General features: G+C 34.5%; 1 protein-coding gene and 1 pseudogene across 1 annotated transcript; both read right to left on the bottom strand.

Moving 5' to 3' along the window:
* Nucleotides 1-1,555: 1,555 nt before the first annotated feature.
* Nucleotides 1,556-6,275, bottom strand: LOC136201458 (bifunctional bis(5'-adenosyl)-triphosphatase/adenylylsulfatase FHIT-like; annotated as a pseudogene).
* A 6,229-nt stretch (nucleotides 6,276-12,504) lies between these two features.
* On the bottom strand, nucleotides 12,505-22,788 carry LOC136235233 (receptor homology region, transmembrane domain- and RING domain-containing protein 2). Its single transcript, XM_066024824.1, has 4 exons — nucleotides 22,362-22,788; nucleotides 21,850-22,080; nucleotides 19,307-19,711; nucleotides 12,505-13,388 (listed from the first exon to the last, which is right to left on the bottom strand). Exons 1-4 carry the CDS (start codon nucleotides 22,504-22,506, stop codon nucleotides 12,811-12,813), a joined length of 1,359 nt encoding a protein of 452 aa, XP_065880896.1. The 5' UTR covers nucleotides 22,507-22,788; the 3' UTR covers nucleotides 12,505-12,810.
* Between the last annotated feature and the right edge of the window lie 597 nt (nucleotides 22,789-23,385).

The following is a 23,385-nucleotide window of genomic DNA, read 5'->3' as shown; positions in this document are numbered from 1 at the left end:
TGATGTTCCAACCCAAATGCATCTTCCTACAACAATGTCACTGTTTTTAGGTTTCGCACGACCATGAATAACATGAAAAGGCAACAGAAACAATATATACTGGGTTTTAGAGAAACAAAATGCTACATCTTATCCATGAATTGACAAAACTTAAATAAAACCAAAAACAAATGAAAAACTTACATGATTGTATAAAATCTCGAAGCACAAACTGTGGGTTAGATTGATTGTTATTTGTAGTCTGTAAATTGATTTGTTCTTTAGAGAGATAGAGAGAGAGAGAGAGAATGGGGGGAAAGACAACGTTATAATAAGGTTAGAGATGAGGGCAATGTTAGAATTTTGTTAATAAAATGTGTTAGTTTTGGTGAGTTTTTCAAAATGAGTTAGAAAAGAAAACTAACACCTTAAAAGGTGCTAGTTTTGTAATTGTCCCTTAATTTAATTATGACGTTTAGCTTAAATTGTATATATTTTGTAAACTTTAAGCTTAAATTCATATTCTTTTGTAAACGTTAAGCTTATATTGGTGCTATTTTATACGTGAGGCCTAAATTGATGCTATATTGTAAACGTTAAGCCTAAATTGATATTATTTTGTAAACGTTAAGCCTATATTGGTGCTATTTTGAACGTTGAGCCTAAATTGGTACTTCCCAAAAAACCTTAGAACTATTTTGATACCTTATCCCATTAATCAAACTAATTTATAACCAATTAATCTAATTTAAATTTATCTTATTCATATTATTTGTCACATTTGATCAAATTACATATATTAAGAAAATAATTAATTTGTATTAAATTTATAAAAAAACAAACAAAAATGTCATCTATTTCTCTTTATTAATAATTCTTATTTTTCATAAGATTCATTAAATTATATCATTTTTTTTACCTCGAAAGCTTAAAATGAAAAAAAGTAATTAATACTAAACTCAGGATAAAATTGAAAAAAATTACATTAAGAACCTAAACAAAAAATAAATAAATATGCCAAGTAGGTATATTAACTCATTCTCATTAGATCTAATTCGTTACAAAAAGAAATAAATATACATACTTAGAAAGCCTTATACATTTCTATCTCCATGTAATGGTCTAGAATTGTCAATTGTCCGATATATATTTTTAAAATATTATATTTACTCCCTAAACTAACTTAAAATGATCAATTTATTCTATAAAATCAATATGACAAGACAAGGGGAGATTTTGGATAAATTAATACCCAACAAATTATAAATATACCAAGTAAGAAAGTTGCGAGATTTAATAAGTCAATTTAAGCAAGATTAGGAGGTAAATATGACGTTTTCAAAGTAAAAAATAACGGAAAAATAGGGATTTAGATACTTAGATAAATAAAACTACTTCACAAGGATACCTTTATACATTCAATTTTCTCCAAAACATATTGTCTTTAAATAATGTCTCCAGTTGACAATTGAATCCAATTTTTCACCATAATGCGAAAAGAAGGCCCGACTCCCAACTCCAAGTTCATCTTCAAGGATAATGGCGTTGAGTTTCTCGACCTTTTGCCTTCGGATTAGTTCTCTTTCTCGACGGGGGAGTCTGATAGTAAAATTAGAGGAAAAGTGATCTATATTGAGCTGCCTCTTGAGCCATCTCCTCCATGCTTCTATCCTTCCTTTCCTTATCTAAATCCAACTTCTCTTTCAATTCCTTCTCCTTCCCATCCCATCAATCTCAACCACACCAAATACCATCAATTCAGAGTTCCAACTGCATAAAAAGTTTAATTTCAATGAAATGTTTCAACTTACTGCGTCATAGATCTCGTCATTGTTCTGAAAATCACCGCCTTTCCTCGGAAGAATGTGGATATGAACATGAGCCACAGTCTGTCCTGCCTCGGGACCATCCTAATACATGAACAAACATATCTCATTTTGTTAGTTACATGATATATACTGTATCTAAAACTATAAAATATGCCTCAAGTCGTTAGCTGTTAGTGTATCGTCACGTAAAAATGAGGGCACGAAAGAACTGATTAAGGGTCATAGATTGAGTTGCATAGTTGCTGGAGTAATATGTCCTTTCTAGCCAAGCAATGAAGATTAAGAAAATGATGCATCTCTATTCGTAGTCAAAAGCGCAAAAAGAAACGGAGACGACAATGTAATCATGATGCTTTTAATTGCATAGTGTCACGGGGCTAGGTCAATGCGTTTGTCTACCCTATGGAGACATTCGCATCCTTTCACGAAGGCCGAATACCCAACTCTTCTATTCCCTAATGGACTAGGGTGGATCACTTAAACCAGTACCGACTATTGACCCAGTGGGGTAGAGATCCAACGCGAAAGTAGTCCATGTCCCCTATAGTGTTTCTTATACCAACTTGGCCTCCACTGTCAGCGTATGTTGATATGTACCATTCACCACTCCTTGTCGAAGCTTCCTCGTAGCTTTGCCAATGCTTGGGGTTGAGTTTGCTTATGGCCAAACTCAACCCCTTACACATAGCACCCTCGTCGCCTCTGTACCAGAAACAGATGCGCTGCGCTACCCACCCAGAGCGTAACTTTGTCTCCCTAACCCTCTTCTCGTTATACCATTACCAATCGCGGGTAACCCTCGGACCGGCATTTTCCACCACTTCCATGTAAGCCAACCGCACTAACAGCCTTAAACCGGGATTTCCGTTCCAATCTCTTTCTGGGGTCAAACTTTTATAGCGGGTAAAGTTCTTACTTTGTGCTATTTATTGCATATGGAGTGAACAAAATTACCCCAACATTGAACATCTGTCTTATTGAAACAACTACTCATGTATATATAGAAATACCAGAAACAACAATGGCAAAATGATCATCAGATTAAAGAAAATGGAGTATAAAAAACGGAATCTTACTTGGATTGTAAATGTGAGCGAGGTTGCTTGGTGGTAGCTCTCAAGCCGACCGCCAATTTTCTGTGCCACGGACCATAGATCACTAACCTCATCAGAACTGAGATCAACAAAACGCTTTACTTGGCGCCTTGGGCAGACTAGCACATGTAAATCAAGTCAAGCCAACCAAATTGAATTGCAGTTATTAAATAGAGTTTCGAAATCCCAAGCATCCTCTGATGTAATGCTGTTGTATTTTCTTTACCAGTACTTTATAAATAACGGGATTGATTACACATTACCACAGTTGTTAAAGGCGCGCCTCACTCAAAGCTCAAGGCAGTGAGCCTTGATTGCAGAAAGTGAGGCCCTGTTCAAAAGGCTCTCGCCTTGTGCGCCTCGACTGGGCCTCAGAACCTGAATCAAGGTGCGCCTCTGTGTTTTCAATAGTTTTTTTTTTTTTTACTGTTTTGTGTAAAACAAATGTTTGACTAAACTCAACCACTAAGCTAATTTAAATAAGATTAATCTTAACCCTTCATCTAATATCAAGACATATAACTAAATATAAAAAGACTACAGAGGGATTAAGAGAAATCACGTAAAGAAGAGTCTCCTCCACTCCACTCAAACAGAAACCGCGACTGACACACATAAGAATATCAAGTGACAATGAATGGTTATTAGTTTAATAACAATAGTTAGGTAAGCATATGTTAATGTCTCTATGAAGTATGAAGTTAACTTGGTGTTTTTGACATTTATGATTTAGTATTATGTTTTTACTTGGTTTTGTTTTGTTTGTGTTCCTCAGACGCCCGCCTTGCGTTGCACCTTGAGACTAGGCTCCAGGCCCCTTTGCGCCTTTAACAACTGGGCACATTGCTTTAGCATGCATCTTTACTAATACTGCATAGCTTACACCTTTGACAACGATAGCACTACGCATTAATCAATCGGAGGTATGACTGACATCTAAAACAAAATGGAAGCACTAACCAAGGTTAAAGCAATATAAGTTTACTTATGGACACATGATAGATGAATGTTTGCATAATCTCAAAGAAACTTTTAACTGGAAAAGGATATGACCTGCAAAGAAAAAGAAAAATGAACCATAGGGTCAGCACAAAAAGGAAGAAACAAGCACGGAAATTTACTATTAGGGGGTTTTAGGAAAGGGTAAGGGAAAGGGGAGACTTCATTTTGTTTTGCTAATTAAATGATTCCCTTTACCCCTTTTAGTTTTGGGTTTACCCCTAACTCCTCTAACCCATTCCTCATTTCCCCCTAAGGTTTTCTATTCCCTTTCCCCTCTCTCTCTAACCTACACTCCTTATAAAATTTTACTTTACTCCCTATTTTATTTTGGTCTCTATATTTTTTTTACATTTCTTTATCTTTGGATTAATTTCATTTTTGTTATATATTTTTAATTTTTTTACTCAAAAAATATTTTTTGACTAAATTTTACTTTTTTTATTTTTGTTTAATCCTTATATTTTTTTATCACTAGATTAATTTCACTTTTGATCCTTATAATTATTTATTTTTACCTTTTTACCCTGAAAAATAATTTTGACCAAATTTTTTTCTTTTATCATATTATTGAGTTTTAATATTTATTTTTAATTATTTTAAAATAATTATTTTCTTTGTAAATATAATATTTATGCATTTTCTTTGATTAATTTTAACTTTTATGAACTTCATATTATTATCAATAAGGGTAGCAAGTGAAGGACGTTTTGGATTGTTTGGGATTATATATGAAGTTATTTCACGTTTTATAGAAACTATAGTAAAAGAGTTGAATTTTTTTGATTATATATGAAATAAAAAAAAATAGTTTTGATTCCCTATTTGAACCAAACATCCACAAAGGGAATATGGTGGAATTGCATTCCCTTTCCTAAACATATCCAAACACACAGGGGTATGAATGCTTATTCCTTTCCTTTCCTTTAGTTTCCCTTTCTTGATTCTTTTTTCCTTACCCATTGTGAACCAAACGCCCCCTTAATTTTCAAGATGGTAGTTCTAAAGATTAAAATTTTCCAGGTAAACACAAAGTGAACTCTACAATGCTGCCAGTGGCGAATACAGGATTAGTCGGTGGGGGGGGGGGGGGCGATTTTACACTGCATTCGAGATTTTTTTTTTACTAATTCGAACTTGCTTAATTTTTTTTTATATATGCGTGTTATAATTTGAATGGTCAAGAACCAATTTTAAGGATACCTAAGAGGAAAAAAAAATTGGAAATTTGGATTTATGGAGGCCTAACAAGCCAAAAAAATAAAAAATTTGGATTTAAAAAGGCCTAACAAGTCAAACAAATATATTAGAAATTGGGATTTAGAGAGGCCTAACAAGCCAAAAAAAATTAGAAATTTGGATTTAGAAATGCCTAACAGGCCTAAAATAATTAGAAATTTGGATTTATGTAGTACCTAATAGGTCTAAAATATTGAAATTTTGAAATTTGGACAAGCCAAACACGTAATGGGATATATTTAATTTTTTTTATTAGTTCAATACTAGTTTTTAAAAAAATTTAACATTTTAACATTTTTAGTTTTAAAATTTTAAAATTTAATTTAGAAATTAAGTTGTTTGAGTCTCAAAAATAAGAAATTAATTTTTTTAATGGAAAAGACATAATAAAAATGAGTTCAAAAGTGTTATAAAAATAAATTAATTAATTAATAATGGTAACATAGTTTTATAATTATTGAAAAATAAAATTTAAATAAATAAACACTTTCTAAAATAAATTAAGGTTAGGGGGAATTGAACCTAGGACCTTTTAAAAAGAAACAAGTGTTTTAACTATCTCATCTACCTTTAAACAATGAAATATTACTACACAGAGTGTATATACACTAATATTTGAGGGGGGCGAAACTATTCATGACCATGGTGATTTCGGCGGCCGGAGGGGCCGGGCACCCCAGGCCCCCCTGTATACGCCCATGCTGCTCAAGGGAGAGTTTATACTTTTATTTATATGTGAAATACATCAAAATGCAGCGTAATAACATAAATTAAAGCACTGCAAAAGCGAAGAGAAGAACATGAAAGAGGAGAAAATAGAAGGGGAAGAGAAAAGGAACAATACCAGAAACAACAGGGCGGAGGTTGACCAACGCAAAGGAAAGCTGGGTGGAGTAAAATACTTCCTTGGCGTCTATTCCATAAGGGCGGAACTTGTAGGATTCCGTTGACATCTGTAAAACATGAATTGGGGGAAAGATCATAGTATGAGATTAACAAAGTGACCAATTGCAGAACCACAGAGAAATTAAATTGAAGAAGACGAAGAGGAAGGAGTGAGGTGATTTGAGAATACCTTGGTGGCGAAGAGTCGGAATCGTTTTGAAGAAGGAGGAGGAAGAAGAAAGGTTCTGGTTTTAGAAGAAAGGGGCGCAGTTGCAGCAATGCTTTCCCCATTCTTAAATCCTTTGCTAACCCCATCGTACTTTACTAGAAATTATGGAAATCTAACTTCTGAATCACAGTTAATGAGATAAAAACTAAATTTAACCTCAACATTTTAACCTTAATCTTTCCAAAAACGGTTAAACGTTTTGGATCAACAACAATTTTACCTAACGTCTAAAATGATTCAATTTTATCCCTAAAGTTGGAAGTCAATCAATTTTACCTTTAATGTTTGATAAATGGAGTGAATTTGAGAAATAATTTATGGCTAATTACAAATCTAGTCCAATTAAGAGGGGTCATTTACATATCTAACCTACTTTGTTTCCATTTTACCAAATTAGACCATTTCATCCACTTTGGACAAAATTACCCTTAATTCTATTGATCGATGGATTGATTTCTGATATCAATCGTTAGCGATTTTTGAAGTATTATGTTCAATTTCCCGTAGAAATGGTATGTTTTTAGCTTATACGCCTGCTTTTCTCGCTGGTCTTGCCTCTTTCTTCATCTATAATGGTATCGTTTCAATTTTCTCTATTTTACACCATTTTCATCCATTGTTGTCCCATTTGTGACAAACTTTGTCGCATTTCGTCAAAAATGCAGCAACAATTGTCGCATTTCGTCGCAAATGCGACAAGAGTTGTCGCATATGCGATAAGTGTTGTTGCATTTGCGACGAAATGCAACTACTATTGTCACATTTGTGACGAAATGCGACAAATTTCGTCACAAATACGACAACAATGAAGAAAAATGATGGAAAATATAGAAAATTGAAACGATACCATTACAGATGAAGAAAGAGGCAAGACCAGCGAGAAAGCAGGCGTATAAGCTAAAAACATACCATTTCTACGGAAAATTGAACATAATACTTCAAAAATCTCAAAAATCGCTAACGATTGATATCAGAAATCGAAGAAGAAGAAGCAGAACCAGAAGAAGAAGAAGAAGAAGAAGAAGCAGGAGCAGATCCATCGATCAATAGAACTAAGGGTAATTTTGCCCAAAGTTCATGAAATGGTCTAATTTGGTAAGATGGAAGCAAAGTAGATTAGATATGTAAATGAGCCATTTTAGTTGGACTAGATTTGTAATTAGCCCTTAGAAATAAGGTCCTTATTAGACTTCACTTCATTAGAATCTACCTAAAATTCCATAATTTCACTACACAAGAAAAACATGAAAAAAAGGGAAAATCAAGAAAAATGTGAAAACGGTAAAAAAAAACATAAAACACGGAAAAATCCAAAAAAAGTGTGAAAATGAAAAGGTATGAAAAAGAAAACAACGAAAAAAACATGAAAAACAGAGAAAAACGAACAAATAATGCATTTTTTTCTTTACTTTTCCTGGTTTTCATGTTTTTTTTTCGTTTTTACAGTTTTTCTTTTCATTTTTCACGTTTTCCATCTTTTCCCCTTTTTCTCATTTCTTCTTTTTCTGTTTCTCCGTTTTTTGCGGTTTCCCTTTTCTTCTTCAGTTTTCACATTTTGTCATATTTTTTTCATAAATCAATCCGACTAATCTGTTATCTAGCTCGTTTATTATATAAGTTACATGGATTGAACATAAAATAAAGAAGCGGAGGAGGAAAGTGAAGAAAATTTAGTTTCCTAATTCTCTTTTTTTATTCCATTGAACATAAAAATTTTATTAACTAATTTTCTTAACCAAACAAACACTGAAAAAGTAAAAAAAATTCTGACACATTAAATTTTTTTACAAATAAAAAGAACCCTAATTGTAAATTTACATGTATCTTATCGATATATGTACATTTATTTATGGCTTAATAAATCATTTATTTACTGAACTTGTCCAAAAAGCTTGATGGTCCACTGAACTTTTAAAGTATCTGGTAGCTCCCTAGACTTGTATAAAATATTCAATTAGCCTTCTGAACTTACGTAAAATATAATCAATTGATCAATCGATTGCAAAAAAATAAGTTAAATGCGGAAGATGTATTCCACGCATCTTAAAAAAAGTAAAACGAACAAGATCGGGGTATACGGTTCTAAAATCAAAGCAAAAAAGTTTTATAGTTGAGCAAGTAATAACTTCATTTTTAATCTATTTTTGAATTATGTAGTAACATTTTAAGATGCGTGGAATATATCTTCCGCAATTAACTTAATTTTTTGCAACTGAATGATCAATTGATTACATTTTACGAAAGTTTATGGAACTAACTGAACATTTTATGTAAGTTCAGAAGGCAATCGAGACACTTTAAAAGTTTAGAAAGTCAGTCAACTTTTTGGACAAATTGAGGGCTTAACGATATATTAAGCTTTTATTTATTTTTGTTCCATTTAACCTAGTTGCCAATTTTAAGAACTAATTTAATATGCATAATATGCTATGTCTTTAGCACAATTTTCAGATGCTATTTCATTAGGGGCAAAGAATATCCTTGGAATAAAATGTTAAGACTTTTTTTTTTCTTTTATAACCTCATAATTTTTTTTTTTCTCTTATACTTTCAAATGGAAAATAATGTTATGAATTAGTAATAATAATGAAAATAAGATTATTCTGAAACATTAATGTTTCTTATGATATAATAAGTAATCATTTAGGAACTTCTTTTTGTTGAAAGGAAATACGGTTAAAAAAACCTCACTGGCAGTTTTGCAGGAAACTAAGAAAAAATTTGCAAATTCTCTTCTTCTCCCTTTCTCTTCATTTTTCTATCAATCTTTCTATTTTGCTTTTTCTATTTTGTTGATCTTCTTTGAGAAGGACGAAGGGTCTTCCTTCTTCCTACTCACACGGGTTAGATTTCTATATTCTTTTATTGCTGTTTTAGTCTATATTCATATATTTCATCGGAACTCTTTCTCCGTCTGATTATATCTGCTGTCTGTTATTCTTTCGTTTATGCTTTTTTCGGATTTAGCAAGAGCGGAAATTATTTATCTTGTTTGTTTTGTGTTTTTTATGTCTTTTATGGTGTCTTCTTGCTCTTTGTAGTCATTTTCATCACTTTATGGATATTGTATTTGTTTCCTGTAATTATGTAAGGTTTTATTCCTTACATTTTGCTTGTTGTACTTCTTTTCTTATCTAATGAAATTACAAGCATTATCTAAAAAAAAAAATCATTTAGAATATTATAATTTTATCCATACCACTATAAAAGAAAAGTAATAATCTATTTAAAATTATCATAAAGTTAGGTTTAATTACAAATAACTACCTGTGGTTTGGTCGATTTACGATGTGGTACCTGTGGTATTTTTTTTCAAACGCAACCCTGTGGTTTGCAAACTTTTGCAGTTGAGTTCACTTTGTCAGAATTTGATCGATAACAACTTCAAAATGAAACTTTTCAAGAGTTAAATGATATTTTAAACAACTTTAATTCTTCAACGTTTTAGGTTTGAGGTCATTTAAATGTTGTTTTTTATGAGAGAGAAAAATAATGTTTAGAGAGAGAAAACTCCAAAAATGATGATTTTGAAAAATTAAGAATATGGTTCTATAGTAAATATGATACCAAACAAGTTTAATTCTTGAAAATTTTCATTTTGAGGTCGTTATCGGCCAAATTTGGCAAAGTAAAAAAACATGTAAAATTTTGCAACCATGTGTTTGTAAAAAAAGGGCCTAATACACAGATAACCTCCTGAACTTGTCCAAATATTACAACTGCCCCCCTCAACTTTCAATTGTAACAACTTACCCTTTAAACTTGTCAATTGTAAAACATAACCCCAAATTGAGAATTTTTTTACCCCTTACTTGAAGCAATCGTAAAAACGGTTCGCCATATTCATATCACGCCAAAGATCTGATTATCACACTTCATGATCGTTGCAGATTTTGCATTTCACGTGTTTCTTCAATTGCAGTCCATGTCAGCAATTTGAGGTTATATTTTACAATTGGACAAGTTTAAGGGGGTAAATTGTTACAATTAGACAAGTTCGAGGGGTAAGTTGTTACAATTGAAAGTTGGAGGGGGCAGTTGCAACATTTGAACGAGTTCAGGGGGTTATTTGTGTATTAAGCTTAAAAAAAATACCACATGTACCATATTGCAAATCAGTTAAACCACAGGGTAGTTATTTGTAATTATCCCATAAAGATATACTATGTATTTCACAATACATTCCTCACTAACAAATAAATAAGGTCTAATACTCCTCCAGCCCCTTTAACTTGTTCAAATTGATCATTTTACCCCCTCAACTTATCGAATGACCTATTTACCCCCTTACCTCTATAAAAGTGGTATTTCTCACACTCTCAACTTGTCCATTTATCCCCCCAACTCATAGAATATCCTATTTACCCCCCTTAACTTCATAAAAGTGGTATTTCTCACCCCCTCAACTTGTCCATTTACCCCCCCCCCCCCAACTCATAGAATATCGTATTTACCCTCTTAACTCTATAAAAGTGGTATTTCTCACCCCTTACAATCCGTCATCGAGGCCTAAATTGATACATTTTTTAAACGTTAAACCTATATTAGTGTTATTTTGTACGTGGAACCTAAATTGATACTTCTCCAAAATCATAGGCCTATTTTGATACATTTTCCCTACATATAATGTCTTTAACTTGTTTATATTAATGTTCTTGGTTTTTTTATCAAAAAAAAAAAATGTTCTTGTTATTTGTATCTTTTATTCATTCTTTCTCTTTTCAACTTTTTCTGCTAGCTAAATTTTTTATTATCTAATTATTGTAATACAATATTAACACATGAAGGATCGATATAATTATCAAATTAAAACAAAATAAAAAGTTGATATTAAAAATATATATTTTCAAACTCATTTGAATAAGTGATATTAATTTTGCACTATAAAGGGGTAAGAAATACCATTTTTATGGAGTTAATGAGGTGAGAAATACCACTTTTATGGAGTTAAGGTGGTAAATAGGACATTCGATGAGTTGATGAGGGGTAAAATGACTAATTTGGATAAGTTAAGGGGTGGGAAATATCATTTCTATGAAGTTAAGGGGGTAAATAGGACATTCGATGAGTTGGAGGAGTAAAGTGACCAATTTGAACAAGTTAATGAAGCTGGATGAGCATTGGACGAATAAATAATTAAAGACATAATGATTGAGATTATAATTTTACCTTTTTATTTGAAACTCAACTTGTAAGGATCCTAATTTATTCATTATAAATCTTAAAAAGGTTTAAATTATTAAGTAGAGTAAAGGTTATGCTTACTTTGTGTGTTTTTACCATTGGATTAACTTTATACTCCATTATCCAATGGTGAAAACACACCAAATAATGGTACTTTGTCAAACCAAAGTAACCATATAAGGCACCTATTAGGTAAATGACAAAACTCAATTAATAGACATGTTTACATATTTAAACTGATGTATGTTCTATACTTTGTTTTTGACAAAATAAGACTTACTTTATTTTTTCCACTATTTTTTTTTTTTTGGTAAACAAAGTTATTTTTTCCACTATTAGATTATCATGAAATTGGATAATGGTAGAAAAAACAAAGTAAGCTTACTTTATCAAAAACAAAATAAGTATAGTCTCTAACTTAAACTCATTACACAACCTCTTATCAAACTAGACAGTTTTAAATTAGACTTTTCCAAAATACCATTAGTATATATATTATGGTAAATAGTTTATTAGTCATCTCCTTTTTATCTAACACACTGTTTAGTCCTCCTATTTTGAAAAACACATTATAATATCCTTATTTTTTGTCAATATTAACCTCTTGGTCCAGCTGTCTAATTTTTTTTAGCTTTTTAACCATTATATTTGGCACAAACAGACAGTCAAAAAATAACAGAGTAACATGACCATTTTGTATCTAAGCTAAGATATTTTTGGTTAAAAATCTAGAAAAATAAGACAATAAGACCAAATTGTTAATATTGACAAAAAATAGAGATCTTATAATATGTTTTTCAAAATAGACTCCACTTCTTATCATTTGCAATCCAACTTCAATTTCATACATCAATCCAAGATCCATAAATTTCTTTATTTAACTTATTTGCACCTTTATCGAATGATATTTAGAGATTTTACACAACCCAATGGGTTCGCAGTTTACGTGACCTGATGCTTTCACTGCGAAGTAAAAGAGAAAATTGAAAATAGCAGCAAGCCTTTCTCCGAAGAAAATAGAAAAGCCAATAAATTCATCAACCATATACGTATGGCCAAGCTGCAATGATCACAACCCAAGTGGTTAGTTCCTTGTAAATTACATTCAATATTCCAAACTCAGTTTAACAGGGGCCTCGCCTCATACAACAAACATAATACACTCGCAACAACTGAAAATTTCGTCAAAGGTAAGAACAACAATTAATCACTTACAAACAAAGAGATCAAATTGTATCATGCTGTACAAATCAGGTCACTTAGACACCATCAGATGAAATCCAATCATTAAGGTCAAATTCAACTGTTTCGAAATATGTTTCTTTTCTGTTTCCAGGCGCATACTTACAAGTTCCCAATCATATTCTTCTTATTAACAATCTGGAAGCGAATGAGCTGATGCAAACGGAGAGAATGTTGCAGCAGATTCGCTACAATGAAGCGGCCGCGGTTGATGACTTGAAGAACTTATGAAACTCGGTGAGGCATTGCTTGGACTTGGAATATATGGTGACATATATCTTGCATTAAGAGGTGACATTGACGGGTAACCCAACGAGTGCGATGATACTAAATGTGAAGCAATAGACCTCTGGGAAGATACATGCCGAAGACCTGCTGAGCTGTGGCTAATGCTTAACGAAGGGGATTGGTTGTATGATCTAAGAGAGTGCTGGAGATAAGGAGTAGCAGAATAAGAAGGAAGAGAGGGAATATGAGAAACTGAAGGGGACCGAGATGTGCCTGGATCAATTCGTATGGCCAATGATGATGAAGATCTAAAGGATGACAACATAGACGAAGAAGCCAAGGAAGCTGCGCTGGACAAAAGCAATGGGGTCGATTCTGATGCTGGTGGATCGCCAGTGCTAGTTCTTGCGTCTCTCTTGCATACAGGGCAAAATGTTCTCCATGAAGTAAGCCAAGAGTCCACACACATGGCATGAAATTCTGGACAGATACCAAAATTAAGAATTATCAATATAACTTATTGAAGATAAACACTACCTCAGATTTTACAGAATACATTACAATGCAACACCCTATCATCGGTTATAATCAAATTCACAGTTTTTCTCTAAAATGAAGCTATAAAAAATAGTCATTGTAAATGAAAAATGTTAAGATGCTAAATTAGTAGATATGAACATTGAGATTAAACGAATCATATCAATAACTTCATAGGACTTATTTTGGGCCAAATTAGTCATTAACAATGCACCCAGTTTTACTGATTAACTGAAACCTGAACTAAATTGACCACATTTCAATGTAGCAGGCTAATTTGCGCATAAAGTTGGTTTTGGATTGAACTGGACCATGCAAACAAGCCCAAGAAGCATACTGGCAAAAGCAACTCAAATTTGACGCAGATAAGGTATACTGCCAAAAGCAACTCAAATTGTTGCGATTTTTTAGATTGATGTTTATTAAACAATGTGAACCCACAAGGAATAAAGCCTTGATAACCAGATATGACTCCCCAAGAAAGCTGACGAACCGAGGTTGAACAGACCAAAACCCTTGCAAAACTAAGTTGTAAAGACCCTAATCCAGCCTCTAACAATCAAGAACAAACCTGACTATTCAAATTGCGGTTCTCTAACACAGAGAAACTCTCACAAAGGAACTCTCAAGAAATCAATTGATTTTTTATCAACTTCGTTAATTGAAGCTCCGTTTCCATTTTCATGCACATATATTTGTTGCTGTTAACATTTTAATTTAATTTCATTTCTCATCCTTTAAACTCCGCCTGTGAGGGTCACTTGGTGGCTTTTACAGCCGGTCCCAAGCCCGGACAAAGGAGGAGGGTTGCGGTAGGTTTGTGGCGGCCAGCGTAAAACTTAGCCACATCTTATGACATGAACCATACTATAAATACCGTTGGGGTGTTCCCTACTCAGCGACGCGCTGCACTTCCTAGACCCGGGTGTAGTGATAAATGTGCAAGGGTTGTTAGGTCGTCGCCCCGAAGCGGCGCGCCACCCCAGGACCCGGGGGTGGTGTCAAATATGCAAGGGTTGCGGGTAAATAAGCTAGTCCACGGTAATGGTAGGGGTAGGGGTAGGGGTAAGGGTAGTAGGTTACGCTTTGGGATATGGAACATAGGTTCTTTGACAGGAAGATTAGTTGAAATTGTAGATGTTATGAAGAGGAGGAGAATAAATATAATGTGCCTACAAGAAACCAAGTGGGTTGGAGCCAAGGCTAGAGAGATAGCTCCTTGGGGTTATAAGCTTTGGTTTAGGAAAGGATAAGGGTAGAAATGGAGTAGGTATTCTTATTGATAGGGAGTATATTGATGATGTAGTAGCGGTGTCTAGGAAGAGCGATAGAATTATGAGTGTCAAGCAAGTGATAGGGGATGAGGTTGTGAATGTCATTAGTGCATATGCGCCACAAATAGGATTAGATGTCTCTATAAGACAAGCTTTTTGGGAGGACTTAGAGGAAGTGGTGCAACAGGGTCCTAGGGATGAAAAAATGGTACTGGGGGGTGATCTCAATGGACACGTGGGTTCTAGGCGAGATGGGTTTGAGAGTGTTCATGGAGGGTATGGTTTTGGAGATAAGAATGAAGCAGGAAATGATATTTTGGAATTCGCATCAGCCTATGACTTGAGTATCATGAACACATGGTTTATGAAGAGAACATCCCACTTAGTGACGTATCGGAGTGGCGGTAATGCGAGCCAAATTGACTTCTTCTTAGTAAGGAGTGCTTGGAGAAAGAGTTATATTGATTGTAAGGTGATCCCTGGTGAGAGTACGACAACCCAACATAGAGTAGTGGTGCTTGATTTTCGAAGTAGGAAATGTATAAGAAAACAAACACCACAAGTAGAGACTAAGATTAAGTGGTGGAAATTGCAAGGAGAGAATCAACAAAAATTTGTGGATGAGATGACCAAAAAAGATGTTTGGACTTGTAATATGGATTTAGATATAGATTCGATATGGACTAAGATGGAGCATAGTATAAGGGAAGTAGCGAAGGAAGTTCTAGGGGAATCTAAAGGTAGAATGCCACCGGGTAAGGACACATCTTGGTGGACAGAAGAAGTACGACAAGCAGTAAAGAGTAAGCGAGAATCCTATAAAATGTTGGGTAAATGTAGGAGTGACGAGAACTACGAAAAATACAAAGAGGCTAAAAGGGAAGTAAAGGTCATACGAGATGCTAGAACAACGGTGAATCGGGATCTGTATACCAGATTGGATACGAAAGAAGGGGAAAGAGACATATATAGAATTGCTCGGATGAGAGATAGGAAGACGCGCGATCTCGGAAAAGTTAAATGTGTGAAGGATGTGGACCAGCAAGTCCTAGTTGGAGATAAGGATATCAAGGAACGATGGAGGTCCTATTTTGATGACTTATTTAATGGAGATCACAGACAAGATGTGGGAGATATAAGTATCCATCACGATATGATAAATCATGAATGCCTGCGGAGAATTCAAAAAGGTGAAGTCAATGTGGCATTAAGTAAGATGAAGTTGAAGAAAGCAGTAGGACCTGATGGCATCCCTATTGAGATTTGGAGATGTTTGGGAGAAAGAGGAATCGAATGGTTGACGACGTTCTTCAACAAAATTTGGAGAAACAATAAGATGCCATCAGAATGGAGGAAAAGTATCTTAATCCCTTTGTATAAGAACAAAAGCGATGTCCAAGATTGTGCCAACTATCGGGGAATCAAATTAATGAGTCACACTATGAAACTTTGGGAGCGAGTGATCGAACAAAGGCTAAGGAGGACGGTGAAGATCTCGGAAAACCAGTTTGGCTTTATGCCAGGAAGATCAACTATGGAAGCCATCTATCTAATGAGACAATTAATGGAGCACTATCGAAATAAGAAGAAAGACTTGCATATGGTTTTCATTGACTTGGAGAAAGCATATGATAGGGTACCAAGGGAAGTACTTTGGTGGGCCTTGATAAGGAAAGGCATTTCGCGGAAATATATTGACATCATAAAGGACATGTATGAGGGAGCATGCACGAGTGTACGTACTAGTGAGACTGAAGAGTTTCCTATTACGATTGGAGTGCATCAAGGTTCCGCACTAAGCCCATTTCTTTTTGCCATCGTTATGGATGAACTAACAAGTTCACTTCAAGATGGTATACCATGGTGCATGCTGTTTGCAGATGATATTGTGTTGGTTGATGAGACGAAAGAAGGAGTGGAGAGGAAGTTGGAACTATGGAGACAAACTCTAGAATCTAGAGGCTTTAAGTTGAGTCGAAGTAAGACGGAATATTTGGAGTGTAAGTTTAGCGGCCATAGGAGTAGGGAGGCAAGGACAATCACCCTAGATGGGAGAGTTGTTCAGGCCTCGGATTGCTTCCGGTATTTAGGATCTATTATCCAAACTGATGGAGAAGTAGATGGAGATGTTGCTCATAGGATTAAAGCTGGTTGGTCGAGGTGGAAGAGTGCTACGGGTTTCCTTTGTGACCCCGGCATGCCTAATAGATTGAAGGGGAAATTCTACCGGACGGCAATTAGACCAGCATTGTTATATGGTATGGAGTGTTGGGCAATGAAACACTGCCACATCCATAAGATGTCGGTGGCGGAGATGCGTATGTTGAGATGGATGTGTGGTCATACGAGAAAGGATCGGGCGAGTAACGAAATAATTAGGACAAAAGTAGGGGTCACATCTATTGAGAATAAAATGAGAGAAAACCGACTAAGGTGGTTTGGCCATGTGAGACGTAGAGCGCTTGATGCGCCGGTTAGGAGAAGCGAAGAGTGGCAAAGGGATGTAGTGGTGAGGGGTAGGGGAAGACCTAAGCAAACTTGGAGGAGGGTGATCGAGAGTGATATGAGTTTACTGGGCATTGAGGAAAATATGGTAGTGGATAGGACGGAGTGGAGGGAGCGAATTTGTGTTGCTGACACGACTTGATTTCACGGTTTTATATGATGGTTCATGTTAGCCGACCCCGAATCATTTCGGGACTAAGGCTTTGTTGTTGTTGTTGTTGTTGTCTCATCCTTTAAATAGACATGCATGCCGGAAAAATCTTACTTTGATTCATGAAAGGATTTCATGTTGAAAAACATTCCCTTTTGATCCTTATTAACTTCTTCACATTGCTTTATTGTCCAAAGTACATGTATATAGCTTGATTTTCACCACACTTCATCTTAAATGTTGCACGAATTGTTGGAATGCCGAACATCGAGGATGGATAACAGATTATTGAGTCCCTATTCTCATCAAACAAGTTGAATTTTCTTCCTATATACCAAATTCTGGTCTACTCTTTACTTTTAGGCTTCTTCCATGAACAACAAAAGTCTAATCTAGCTCAAACAAATTTTTTTATGTAGTTGTCCTTGCACAGTACTTGGATCCAATTTCCTAATGAATATGGGATCCGAAAATACTCTGTATATTTCCATTTTCTATAAACGTCCAGCAATCTTGCTTCAATGACACTGATTTTATGGACAAGTTCAGTATTTGCATTTTGCCACCCAAACTTTTCGAACATTACACACAGTTCCCATCATATATACTATGTAAATTTCACATAGAACCTACTGCATATGCATCAAACTGCACAGCTGCTTATTTCTTTTTCACCATCCCACTAATTTTAGTTGCATCCTCCATCTTTTTCCTTCACTGGAAAATAGTCCACTCAAGATGCATACAGTTACGACCATAGTTGTTAGAATCTTACGAATCTTACGATTCGATTCAATTCAGCTTTATTTCGAGCCGAATCTAAATTATACAGAATCTTACGATTCCCATTCGAATCATACGATTCGATTCGATTCAGCTCTATTTCGAGTAGGATCTTCATCTCCATTCATCAAAAACTTAAACAACACTAACTACTAAACTCACTCTTCTCTAGTCCGATTGTTATTTATTAAGTTATCAACTAAAACTAGCTTCATTCCATCGTTATCAAGTTGACAACAGGGCAAAAAAAACAGAGTCAGAAATCCAAACTCTTCGTCTCTACTAAGTTATTAAACAGAATTGGGATTGCATTTGCATTGGATTTGAATTTTAAGTACTTGGTTGATATGATTCTTTTTTTTTTTTTTTGACATAAAAATTGCATTTCTAGACTAATATTTGATAATATTTTGACTTCAACATGGTAAATGTTCTATTTTTATAATATTATGAATTTGAACTCAATCCTACGATTCAGTTTGATTCACGAGTACGATTCACAAAATAGGATTTCGATTCACGAGTCGAATCTCGATTTGACAACTATGGTTACGATCCCTTAGATATTCAATTACAGGGATATGCCATACATTCATATGGATTCTCAGTTTTCTTATAGTTGTTGGCTGCATACTGAATTTTGTTATGGCCTAAAGAAATACTCTGCCTATTAGCTTCAAAGTTTCAGTTAATCAAATATTATGATAAATGGATGTTCTTTGGGACTGTAAACTGGAACGCATAATTTTAGAAAAACTTAACTCAGTGTTCACAAGACGGTGGCAACTAAGCTTGTTTACCTACACCTTTCCAGTGAACTGTCACAGCTAGAATAATAGGGAAAATCACAAGTAAAAGGAGGAGAAGGTAGACCTTGCTGGAACCTTTCGCCTATATCAGAAATTCCAACTCAACTTAACTTTATAATACTTTTCATTTCATGCAACAACCACTTCTGATACATAAGACTTCAAGACTAATTTGTGTTATCTCAATACAAGTTTATTTCTATACCTATCAAACAACATATCCATGAAAAAGAGCATGCTGAATCATATAAAGTAAAGCAGACATATGGGCATAAGGACAAGCATAAGAGAAGAGGAAAGGCAGAAAAAAAAAAAGTAAGGACGGGGAAGAAGACTTACTGTGTCGACATGGAAGAATCCTAAGCTTTTCTCCAACACTATAGTCTTCAAGGCATATGGCACATGTTACTGAAGTACAATTATCCTCTAGAACAGCAGTGAATATTAGGCTTGGCATTGCTTTAACAAGGCGGCTGCTCATCCCATGGAACTCTCGGACACGAGAAGAGCGAGGACGCTCTCTTCTTATACGATGCCTACGAACAAAGAAACAAGTTGCCAGCACTGCAGACATGGCCAGAAGAGAAATAAAGGAGATTGCCATAATAGACCATGCTGAATTTTCAAAGCTTGGGATTATCCACAGCTCCACACCACTCAACCCAGCATACTTCTTGAGTGTTTCACCTGACGCTTTAGAAACAAATACAGCATGGATTTTTATACCATCCGAGCTCCCTGCCACTAAAAAATAAAAATACAAAACTCAGTAATTGGAAAATATACTATATAAAATAGTAGCTTAGAACCTAATATATATCTCACTTAAAAAATCATTTTTATGTTCTTTTACCTCAATAGAACTTTTGGGAACTCAAGCAAAATTTTAATCACAGCAATGACAACACAATATGCATTACTTATGAAAAGTGAGAATAAATGATCAAATCCGGCGAAGTTTGGTGGTCAAATGCTCCACTCAGAAAAACATGGGATCAAGGATCAAAACTCCATATACCACCTCCACTCATATCTGCTCCTCTCCCTAGTTGAATTGTAGACATAAGCAGTTCTCATAATTTTAGAGTGATTTGCAACTCCAATTCGGGCAGCACTGGTTTTACTAATTTGAAGCATATAAAAGCGAACACTGAGATGCAGAGTGCAGGAAGAGAACTTCTAGGTCTGAATTGGTCATGTGCAAATTCAAGCTTGTTTCCTTTCATGAAACATGTTACGAGTTAAACAAAATTGAACTGTTATTCAATAACATTTCAATCATATCGAACTTCAGAAATTATTTTCCACCTCATCAACTGCTTATTAGCCCAAAAGAGAGAAGTTCCTAGTTTAGCAAAAGCTGTGTTTGTAAATTTAGCAATTAAAGAGATGTAAACATCCACTTGCCTCTGACAATTGACTCCCATACTCCTAGATATTACAAAGCCACTCAGTTGACTGTTAGAAGAGAGTAAAGTACCACTGCTATTTATATTCCACCAAAAAAGAATGCAACAAACAACTGATGAAGTGAGAAGACAAAATAACAACATTTTGAATTTCCAGAGTCCCCCCTGCCCCCTAGAACGGATGTAAGATCACTACCATAAAGCAATTGTTGAATAAGAATCAAGTTCAACCAAGGATTATTCTTTTTAGTTATTAGAGTTCAGCTAAGAAACCAAACCCCATAGTTATTAAAGGCGCGCCTATGGCGCATGGTGTGGCGCAACCACCATGGCGCGCGCCTGGTGCGCCATTTTGCACCAAGGGGCAGTTGCCAAAGGCGCGCCTTGGTGAGTTAGGGACTGTTTTATGGTTTTTTTGACAGTTACGTATATGGAATAAGTGTTCTTAAGGGTCCAAAATGAGAAAAAAAAAATACAAATATTAAAAAGGAAGAGAGAGATTATATATTTGAATTAATTAGAAGACGCAACAACAAAATCTTATCATAAGAGGAAGAAGTTTAGTAGAACAAAACACAGAAAACGAATTCAAACAGAAACAAAGCAGCCAAGGGAATTCAAATTCAACATGAGTGATGAATTTGGAGAGTTTTGATGAGGCGTAGAACTTAGGATTTAGTATTCAACTTTAGCTTTCTAACATGGGGTTTATTTTTCATTTTAAAACTTATTTATGCTTAATATTGTCATGATTTAGTATTCATTGCATTTTTATGTTAGTTTTATAGTTTTATAATTTTTCTTTTCTTAAGTGCGCCTTGTCTCGCTATGGCGCGCGCCATCACCGTGCGCCATGCGGCAAGGCTCCAGGACCCCTAGCGCCTTAGTGCGCCATGCGCCTTTAATAACTATGCCAAACCCTAAATCACCTCACGGTATAGCAAAACCAAAAGGTTCAACCATAGTACACAGCTGCCATTCTATTAGGGTCTCAATGCAACTAGGTTCTGAAGCCATGGCAGCAGCCATCCTGTGCATGTCCAACTATTATTAATCGAAAATAATGATTTACATCCCATATTATTAAGAAATTGGATGGTCAGGTTGTACTTCATAGTTCACAACTTCACATCTCCAACTATTGCTGACAAAATATCCAATTCATAAGTTTTATATGTAATTCGATTTGAGAATCTATAAGCAATCTTTTCTCAGAACCGAACTTGAATGTCCTCATAAAAGTCTTAAGCCCACCACCTATGCAGATCCATGAAATAATATAGTTCATATCCCAATTCAAAGAATAAGGAAATAAAATTTACACATTCTCCATGATCAGTTGAAACATCATGTTACTAAATTTCTCAGATTGAACGTAAAAAAGTAGAACATGAATAATAATCAATCCCCATTCTATATGCTCAGCTATAAACTATCAATAACTAACTTTCAAATGGGGAAAAAAGTCATTACTTGAAACCAAGATGCCATCATCTTCGTCATCATAGACAATTGCAGCCTTGAACCCAGCTTGTTGTGCTCTTCTAACTTTATCCTCAAAGCTACATCCTCCTCTTATGATTAACACATATGGAGAAGTACTATTAGAAACATTCCCAGCTTTATTTTTCAAATTTGAACAGGCATCAAGAGGCTCTCCCAAATACAACGACCCACATTCACCAGAGCTCTTAATTGGTGGAGCTGAAAATCATCAGCAAAACAAGGAATTGGCACGTTAGGTAGCAGAACAAGCAACAAGCATTCCGGCGCTTATAAAACTTAAATTCATAGAATCTCAAGTCCGTGATTCTTAATTTTCAACAAGAAACCACTACACTATGTTTCCCCAATAAAATCATGAGTATCAAAATCGAAACTTTCAAGTTTCCCAATTCAATAATTTAAGTGGGTTAACAGCTAATTTATTCCACCTATAGCAATAAGAACTAAAGAGAAAAGAATTGAAAAAAAAAAACACTCACCGAAATTAGCTTCAACATCATCAAAAGACAAGGTAACGTTGCCTCCAATCAAAACCACACTCGCGGAGGCAATCAAACAGCAAGCTGATAAATAAAAGCAAAAAACGAGGAGAAGACGTTTCATTGTTGATTCCTGAATGAACATAATTTAACCCAGAAGACTGCAGGGAAGTAATAGAGTCGAAATCTGGAAATTCTAAGTTAGGGTTTCGATTGGAAAGTGGATGGATACATCAGCTTCCATTTAGAGAAGACGAAAAAGGAGAAAGATTGAATTTTTTGAATATGAGATAGGGTTTAGTTATTTGGAAAGGATTTATGATTCTGCAAAAAGGGTAGGGAAAGAGAGGGGAAAGCAGAATGCCAAGAAAGGAAAGTAGTGATTTTGAAGCAACAAAATAATCAAGTAGCTGTTCACAGCGAAATTATTAAGTAGTACTAATATTTTAATTAATAATATATTTTAGGGTGTGGAAGAGAAGATAGAGTAAGACCATGGTCTAGATTAGTCCAAATTATTGTGATTATCTACAAGAAAAATAAGTCCACATTAGTCTGTCTTTTTTCTTTTTTTTTTTATTTTATGAGAGAATTAGTCCCTTTTGCTTATGAATAATAGCTAAATATAAATATCTTTCTTTTTATAAATAAAAATATCATGAATAACAACAAAGAGGAAAACATAATTTTTTTTCAACGGTTAGGCTATGCTTACTTTGTTTTTTCCATGATGAACTTTGATAAAGTAAGCTCATCCAATGGTAAAAAAAACAAAGTAAAATTTATTTTGTCAAAAACAAAGTAAGCATAGAAGACACATTTTTTTCAATAGAAAAAGTCATAGTTAAAATCATCTTAAAAAGTGGCGAAAATATAAATATCTGAATAATGTATATTTCAAAGTTACAAGTTTTTTATAAATTTTTATTACGTTTATTCACACTAATTAAACCTATATATAAATATAAAACTCGTATAGTTGGGAATTCTTATTCTAAGACACCTTTATATATTTATATAGGGT

This window comes from Euphorbia lathyris, chromosome 7 (assembly GCF_963576675.1).
Source record: "Euphorbia lathyris chromosome 7, ddEupLath1.1, whole genome shotgun sequence".
NCBI classification, from domain to species: Eukaryota; Viridiplantae; Streptophyta; class Magnoliopsida; order Malpighiales; family Euphorbiaceae; genus Euphorbia; species Euphorbia lathyris.
This window is presented reverse-complemented; position numbering and strand designations above follow the sequence as displayed.